Source organism: Sinocyclocheilus grahami, unplaced genomic scaffold (genome assembly GCF_001515645.1).
Source record: "Sinocyclocheilus grahami isolate Dianchi unplaced genomic scaffold, SAMN03320097.WGS_v1.1 scaffold353.1, whole genome shotgun sequence".
Taxonomy (NCBI): Eukaryota; Metazoa; Chordata; class Actinopteri; order Cypriniformes; family Cyprinidae; genus Sinocyclocheilus; species Sinocyclocheilus grahami.
The window spans coordinates 361,358-370,370 of record NW_015505532.1 but is presented as its reverse complement, the minus strand read 5'-3'; the positions used below and the strand labels follow the sequence as shown (position 1 = coordinate 370,370).

The window sequence follows — 9,013 nt, the reverse complement described above, 5'->3', positions numbered from 1 at the left end:
GTCATGTTGTGTCTGGGAGCCCCCCCCCCCCTCCCTCCCACCCACCCAAAAGATTTGAATTGTTAATGTGACTTGGTGTTCATGCATTATATTAAAACCATACAGTAAGAGCATGTGTTTTAACCTCAGAATTGTAGCTTTACATTGCTGTTTTAATCCAGAACCATTTCCTGTTTGCTCATGTGATTCAGAGTCACTCATGACACGCTGAACTTTGGTTCATGCACCAGATCAGTCCAGTTTAGTGAGCGTGACCACAAAACAAACACTGTGATTGTTGTTCCCTTACGACTTTTTAGCTAAAGATATAGATTTTTTTTTTTAAAAGCCTCATAGTAATGCACTATAACAGACATTTCACGATTGAAGATGCTTATATCATAACCCATGTTTTAACATTATGGTAGTTTAAGGATAGTTCACCTTCCAAACCTGTATGACTTTTTCATCTTTGAAACACAAGTCAGGATATTTCTGTCCCTCTAAAATTTCACATTTCCAAAAGTTAAATAAAGACATCATATAAGTAATCTATATGAATCAAGCTGTTTAATCGGAGAGACACGATCGCTTTGTATTTCATTTAGGCTTTTATTCACAGATAAACATTGATCAGCGCACATACGTGGAGCACATCAAATATGGTAAAGCACTCGACCAGCAGAACCAATGAGGTTTGAGCAAGCATGACTGATGAAACTTGCATTAAAGGATTTACTTGCATGATGTCTTTATGAACTTTTTGAGTTTTGAACGTTTTGGTTGTGTGGACTTTTCAATGGATGAACGAAAATTGAGACGGTATTCTCTCAAATATCTTCATTTGTGTTCTGAAGAGAACTCAAAAGTGGATTTGATGACGATATTTTCAGTTTTGGGTGAACTATGCCTTTAAGAGGCCACTGTTGACTTGATAATGACTAGAAAGCAGACGCTCAGGCTGATGCTGTCTTCAGATTTATTTGGAAGATAAATGGTTACAGCAGAGAGTGAAAATAACTTGATGAGAGTTGATTGAGGCATATTTTTTAGCTCTTATTGTTTCAACATGTGCTGATGTGGTTTAACAAACCTGAGAGGAATCTCTTACATCAGGGGTGTCAAACACATTTTAGGACAAAACATCCCATACAGTATGTGGGACGGATTTCCTATCGTATTTGTTAAACATTTGTAAAGAGTACATACACAGTGATGCTCTTCTGGAGCTAAGAAAGTTCAGAATCAGTCATATGCTGCTTAATAACTCATACCAGGGGGAAACAAACAGATGCACCGATTGCAATTTTCTTGGCCGATTTCCGATTTTTCATTAGTGTGATCTGCCGATACCGATTTTTGCCGATTCCGATTTTCTTTCTAAGAGCTATAATTGACAGCATATACAAACAAAAAGCTACTTTTCTCACAAGTAAAAAGTCAGTAATAAAATAAGAACAAATAAAAAAATGGCCAACCACAGCACAAATAAATGCAATAGAATAAAGAGAGCTATGAAACTAAGTTTTTCAGGTTAAGTAAATTTGTATTCAGGTAAGAAATACGACAGAAATGAAAGTAATCAAATGTAAAATAACACATCCAGTGTTTATTTCACATTTGATTAATTTAATTTATGTAGTCTTCATTGTAAAAATTAAATACAGATTGATGCTTACCATTAAAGTTATAAAGCGTATTCAGTCAAGAGCAGAAAGTGATTTTCTTTGTCTTTTGTTCTTTGATTAATATGACAGACAGCAGCAGGTATATTAGACTGCGGTCCCTTTAAGAGTTTATCCACGGACCCAATATACTGCTACACAACATGCCTTCTCTTTCTCAACTATTTAGCATTCCAAAACTGACTGTGTTTAAATGGATACTCGCCAAGACGGGCATTTTGACATAATTTTGTATGTATTTGAACGTTTTAGCGCAGTTAGCCACTCATTTTGGTATTTGTGGCTCACAAGCTGTTTGAGACGCGGCTTGTGCGCTCCACTAATATAGATCAGTGGTGGTACGCGATCTATATTAGTGGTGTGAGCGCGAAACCTGCGGGAATGACTAAAATAATGCGCAATACCATAGACCGTATAAAAACATGGACGTAGTGTCCGTGACGTCACCCATAGGGTTCCGAAGATAGTTTTTGAAGCTCAAAAGTGGGCGGAGCCGGCCGTCGCCATCTTGGCAGCGCGTCACTCCCGGATAATCGAAGATGGGCAAAAAGGCGGGGGCTGGTTGTTGAAACCACGCCCACCTAGCTTGACGGTGGTGACCGCAGCGGCAATCCACCGGTCACTCAAGTGGCCACGCCCTTAATTACGCCGAACTTTAAAACTTAATATAATTTAAACAGATGAGCTATAAAAAAATTCACCCCCCTCACAGTTGTCATCAAGAGCAAAATTAGCTATATAGACCCAAATAATTTTTTGAACCAGGCAGTAAACATGTTTTTTTCTGCTGTAAAGTTGGGCATTTTAACATGGGGAGTCTATGGGATTGACTCCCTTTTGCAGCCAGCCTCTAGCGGCCAGTCGATGAATTACAGTTTAAGTCACTTCCGTGTTGGCTTCACGAGAGAGAGCGGGAGGTTGCCGCTTGCACAATACAAGCACTATTTAACCGGAGCGAATGAGACGTGTGTGTGAGAGAGAAGGGGTCGTCGGAGAGAAGAGAGCGAGAATGCGCGGCTGACGTTATTATCTGTGCCGCTGGTAACAAAACGAAATCGGAAAGAAGTGAGACTGACCGACCGATCCGAGCCGATCACGAGAAAAATCGGCCGATTCCGATCCGTGGCCGATCGATCGGTGCATCTCTAAAAAAAATAGGGTTTCTATAATTTCATTAAATAACTAGTCATAGGATATCTATGCAGTCACATCTGAAAAGTATCATGTTGAAGCTACACTTACCAGTCAAAAGTTTGGAATAATTGTGATTTTTAAATGTTTTAAATAGAAGTCTCTCTCTAATGTTCCCCAAGGATGCATTTATTTAAAGAAAAGTGCAGTAAAAGCTGTAATATTGACGACAGTCAGTCGATTTCTAATTCGGCATACTTTACAATGTAATTTATTCCTGTGATATTAAAGCTGAATTTTCAGCATCATTACTAATATAGAAATAGAAAAAAAGTTATTTTAAATTGTAACAACATTTCACAATATTACTGTGTTTTTGATCCTGGTGAGCGCGTAAGAGACTTTCTTCCAAAAACATAAAACCCCCCCCCCCCCCATTCTTCCGATTGCTTGTTTTTTGGTCCTTGTGGGGGCGTAAGAAGCTTTCTTCCAAAAACATAAAACCCCCCCCCCCCCGATTCTTCCGAACATCATCTAAACGTTGACTGGATGTTGTTCTAGCGTTGCGTGGGAATGTGTCAGTGCTCCAGGAATGAAGGATCTGACTCTAGTGGTGTTCTCTTCAGGGTCGGCGTGCTGGAGGATGATTTCACCTGTCTGGGAATCATGTGTGCCATAATCTTCTTTCCTCTGGGAATTCTCTTCTGCCTGATCCTGCGTCAGAGGAGATGTCCAAACTGTGGAGCCACTTTCGGCTAGAGGGACCAAAACCCCGTCCACATCTTTTATAATCAGTTTTTAGCATCAGCATAGTTTATTCCTAATCAACCGCACATCAATGCCAAACGTCGCTTGCGTTTAACTACGATAAATGACAGATCACAATAGCAACCAGCCACAAACTCTTTGATTACTATAAGGTGCATGTGACAGGCTGGCCATGTTTTTAGTTTTTACATGCCTCGCAAGCACTATTTGCCATTTTATTTTTGTTCTTTATATAAAATCTTAAAGCCGGTCTCCAGTCGTCTAATCACTAGTGCCTTTATGATGCCAGAGAAAGCATAAAGCCGGGCTCACTGAGGGGAAATCCCACACGCCTCTGGACAAACGCCGACTCACTTTGAGTAACATTGTGTGTTGTGTAAATGAATCGGTTGATTCGCTCCCCTCATGTATTTTCACTTCCGTCACACGTTTGCTCTCGTGTCTAGAATATAAGCATCACTGTCGTTTCTTTTTTGTTGACCATAATATGCTCCCTAATCAGTCACATCTTAGTTAAGATCAAAAAGCATGATTTTAAGCTTGTTTTAAAAACACACTGTGTTATTTGTATATTTTGGATTTATGAATCAGTTCTAGACCACGTTCTTTCTCGATGGGGTTTGTTATATATGGGGGTCCATGCTTTCGTCGATTAATGTCATATGTGCTGGGTTTTCTGAAAGCATCTTAAGAGTAAATATGCAGTTATGTTTCACTCGCTAGACTTCAGCGATCTCCAGGTTATTCAACTAAAAACCTGCAATAAACAAGGGAAGTTGGCATCTAGACAATGTAATATGTCACCCTAGGACATGTAGTTACTCTTGGGGTCCATGCTTTCGTCGATTAATGTCATATGTGCTGGGTTTTCTGAAAGCATCTTAGAGTAAATATGCAGTTATGTTTCACTCGCTAGACTTCAGCGATCTCCAGGTTATTCAACTAAAAACCTGCAATAAACAAGGGAAGTTGGCATCTAGACAATGTAATATGTCACCCTAGGACATGTAGTTACTCTTTGACAATGGAATTGTTTTTCTTTCAGTGACCGACAATCAGTCTCGGACGCGTCTGGTGTGATTTCATTCATGATGTGCTCATACCATACACTAGACGCGCTGTTAGGATCAGTTTGAACTTTTCTAGATTAAGAGAGATTGTAAATAAATTCTACAAGTGTTGCTTTTCGTGTTGGTTGCTTATATTGGTCGTTCTAGAAATGTCAGTGCGCTAGAAAATTTTGAACTTCATCAAACTTATCTGACCTTATCTATGATGCATTTATTTTCATTTTTCACCTGATCAAAAGTGACAGTAAACATTTATAATGTTACAAAAGATTTCTATTTCAAATAAACTCTGTTCTTCATTCATATTTTACTGAACATGTTTGCAGTTATTCAAGTAGATTGTATTCCTAACAAATTAGTTCCTTAAAAGAAATCTGTGAAATCACCATTTATGTAGCCTAATTCATTTTCAAGCATATATTCTTGTATAAATTATACCTGGTGGAATTTTGTAACCTTTAAAGTCTAAATGTAACATTTCACAAGACATTAACTGATGGACTGGAGTGGTGTGTGGATTATTGTGATGTTTTTATCAGCTGTTTGGACTCTCATTCTGACGGCACCCATTCACTGAAGAGGATCCATTGGTGAACAAGTGATGTAATGCTGAACTTCTCCAAATCTGTTCTGATGAAGAAACAAACTCATCTACAACTTGGATACGGAGTAAATGTTTATTTTTGAGTGAACAGTTCCTCCAGGAACCATTAGAAAACAAGGCCCTATGATTTCCAAGATGCAGAATAAAGTCATCAAAATGGAATTCTGTATAACGCAGAATGTCACGGAGTTTGCCAAATTTTGGATGAATAAATCAAAAGTAGTTCAGTACACTTAAATCTAAATGTGATATGGACTAATGTCTGTGAATATTAAACCACATAATACAGTGTTTTTTTTAATAAAATCAATTATTTAGAGAGGTTTTTGATTATGAACATTTAATGAAACCATTCAAATGGAATCCAGAAAATTAATGCAAAACAGTATTTGGTAAAAAATAAAATATGTCAGTGCCTTAAAAATGTAATTTCTGTGAAACTTGTGTAAGTTTCATGATTTCAATTAATTAGACATGCTTTTTGATTAATACAATTTAATTTAACCATTAAAACGAAATCTAGAAAAATTTAAATGGAAAAAATGTAATCCTGAAAAATGTAAAAAAAACTGAATTAGGGAAAAAAAAATGCTAAATATTTAATAGGGCCCCTAAACCTCCCCCCCAGGTCTACATGTACAAAAGAGTTTCGAAATGATTCCAGAAAGAAAGAATGATTTATATAAGAAACATTATGAAAAAGAATAACTTTATTCATACTCATTCACAATATTTCTAACGTAAATCATTCTTTCTTCTGGAGTTGCAACATTACTCTAATATTTTAACAAAAGCACACATTTAGAAACAAAATTTTTATTTTCATACAGCAGTGATCTACAAGATCTCAGGCTAACATCAACAGAAAAGTGCATTGATATGATCAAAGCCAAATGAATAGTTTCCCCCAAGCAGAAGATAAATAAATCACTATCCACTGACCGACAATGGATCGTTATTCAGTGTTAAGACTACGCTGATAAAAGCAAAGTCTCATTATAAAAGCATTGATGATCTAAAAGGCAAAATGAGCTAAAAGCGCTTCTGTAGATGACGGCGTAGCCTGCACACTGGACGAGGTCTCGAGTGTGCTCCTCAAGGCCAGCTGAGCGAGTTAGCCAGCTAACTCTGGTAAACGTGCTAACATGGCTCTGCTTTCCAGTCTCTGAACGTCACTGGGATCATAATGCTTTAATCACTTCACGCTCCGCTCCTCCACTAGTTACCAGCTTGAGTGTTTTGAGGCTTTGAGACCAGTTCAGACAGCATCTACAGTAAGTCAAATTTTTCATCAGTGTTTCGGTTCACATCACTATCATCAGGACTTTTCTGCTAACGCATGTTAGAAAATATCTTGACAATGATTTAAAAAAAAACAACAACTTAAGATCACACCCATCTTCTCATATATTTACAGAATGATACTCTGAAAGTTAAGCATCTGACTATGGATCATTACAACTAAATGCATATACATCGATTCCCTCTCTCTCTCTCTCTCTATATAAATATATGTATGTGTGTGTGTATGTATACATATATACATAGAAAGAGAGAGGTTTATATGGGACTGACACAAATAGTGGTTGAACAGTATGTGGTGTATGTGTGTATGCATAAGCCCTGTGAGTAATCCCAGCATCCTCGGCGGCGGGTCTCTGGTGTTGATCAGATGGCGGGTGCTGATCTGTCATTGGTGACTGTGGGCCGAAGTTTGACAGTAGCGAATGGATTCCCTCCCCTACAGACACAACATACTGTTACTCCAGCTGCTTGTATGCGGAGACTGCTTACAGTATACTTAGTATTTCGGACCAAACTTTAAGAAAAATTACAATGACTTGTAAATGAATTAACAAAACATACACAAATTGTTAGCGTATCACTTATTAATCTCTTATGAATGTTTTGTGAATAATTAGTTCATCATTAACTAATCACTTATTAATGACTTGGAACTGAATTTTATTATAAAGTGTTACCCAATAAATCTGTAAGAATTAGTGCTGTCAAACGATTAATCGCATCCAAAATAAAAGTTTTTGTTTACATAATATATAATAATAATTCATTACATTTATATAGCGCTTTTCTAGGCACTCAAAGCGCTTTACGTTGTCAGGGGGTATCTCCTCATCCACCACCAGTGTGCAGCATCCACCTGGATGATGCGACGGCAGCCATAGTGCGCCAGAATGCCCACCACATACTAGCTTACTGGTGGAGAGGAGACAGAGTGATGAAGCCAATCAGCAGATATGGGGATTGTTAGGAGGCCATGATGATCAGAGGCCAATGGGAAAATTTGGCCAGGATGCCGAGGTCACACCTCTACTCTTTTCAAAAGACATCCTGGGATTTTTAATGACCACAGAGAGCCAGGACCTCGGTTTAACTTCTCATTCGAAGGACGGTGCTTGTTGACAGTATAGTGTCCCCGTCACTACACTGGGGCGTTAGGACCCACACAGACCACAGGCTGAGCACCCCCTGCTGGCCTCACTAACACCTCTTCCAACAGCAACCTAGTTTTCCCAGGAGGTCTCCCATCCAGGTACTGAGCAGGCTCAGCTTTGCTTAGCTTCAGTGAGTAACCAGTCTTGGCTACAGGGTGATATGGCCGCTGGCCATATGAGTGTGTACTGTGTTTATTTAATATATATATATATAAAAATACAAACGCATGCATGCATATATTTAAGAAAAATGTTGTTTATATATTAAATATATGTATAATATAAAATATAATTATATAAATATATATCAAAATACATACTGTGTGTGTTCATTTATATATACACATAATAAATAAACACAGTACACATACATATATTATGTAAACAATGCGATTAATCGTTTGAGAGCACTAGTATGAAACTATTTTTTCCCGGTTAACAAACCCACCCCAACTATGGCCTTGAGGCCACAACTTGACTATAATTAAAACATCTTTTCAGTATATAATGGTGAGAAAAAATAAATAAAATACAATAAAATAAATAAATAAATCCATCTTATAACACATCATAATTTCTCTTTTACTTAGAAACGGTTCCCACACATTATTATTATTACTGCCCCATTTCCAAAATAGGTTAGGTGTTTAGAATATTTTTATAAACAGACTGACAAACTAAACCTATAAGTCTTTTTTTTTTTTTTTCTTCAAATGCAGACAATCTGATATCCATGCCTGAAAGGAGAGGGCCTCCTCTGACTTCCAGCTTCAGAGAATTATCGGTCTGTCAATCATTAAACTAGTTTGGACCCAATATTTTATGTTTGTCTCTTATTTCGTTGTCTGTCCACCTGCCTAATACAAAGAATCTAAGACATAGTAAAACAAAAATCTCTAAAACCATGCAGATGTGCTCATGAACTTTTCCAGAAATCTTGAATTTTTGAACAAAACCATCACCATCCTCAACCTTACTTCTCCAGCAATATATCTTTTAATCCAAGCCCTTTTTAATTTTAATATACTTTCAAATAGAATGCATTTCTGTGATGCAAAGCTGAATTTTCAGTATCATTACTCCAGTCTTCATGATGCTGAAAATTCAGCTTTGCATCACATAAATAAATTACACTTTAAAGTATCTTAAAATAGAAAATCATTATTTTAAATTGTAATAATATTTCACATTACATTTTTTCTGTATTTTTGTCCAAATAAATGAAGCCTTCATGAGCATAAGAGACTTGTTAAAAAAAAAGAACCATTAAAAATATGCAGTATATATATATATATATATATATATATATATATATATATA

At 37.0% G+C, this 9,013-nt stretch overlaps 2 protein-coding genes across 3 annotated transcripts in view; one reads left to right on the top strand and one right to left on the bottom strand.

Moving 5' to 3' along the window:
- LOC107548704 (brain protein I3-like) overlaps nucleotides 1-4,086 on the top strand; it is a 6,955-nt gene extending 2,869 nt beyond the window's left edge. The window contains exon 3 of the mRNA XM_016229494.1: nucleotides 3,422-4,086. Within this exon, the coding sequence (XP_016084980.1) occupies nucleotides 3,422-3,554 (133 nt within the window). The 3' untranslated portion in view covers nucleotides 3,555-4,086. The remainder of the gene's footprint in view (nucleotides 1-3,421) is intronic.
- A 1,747-nt stretch (nucleotides 4,087-5,833) lies between these two features.
- The window catches only part of baiap2l1b (BAR/IMD domain containing adaptor protein 2 like 1b), a 79,140-nt gene continuing 75,960 nt past the window's right edge, over nucleotides 5,834-9,013 (bottom strand). The window contains exon 13 of one of the 2 annotated variants that reach the window (XM_016229492.1): nucleotides 5,834-6,978. In XM_016229492.1, the coding sequence (XP_016084978.1) occupies nucleotides 6,906-6,978 (73 nt within the window). In that variant the 3' untranslated portion in view covers nucleotides 5,834-6,905. The remainder of the gene's footprint in view (nucleotides 6,979-9,013) is intronic. The other variant, XM_016229491.1, reaches the window with a different exon arrangement.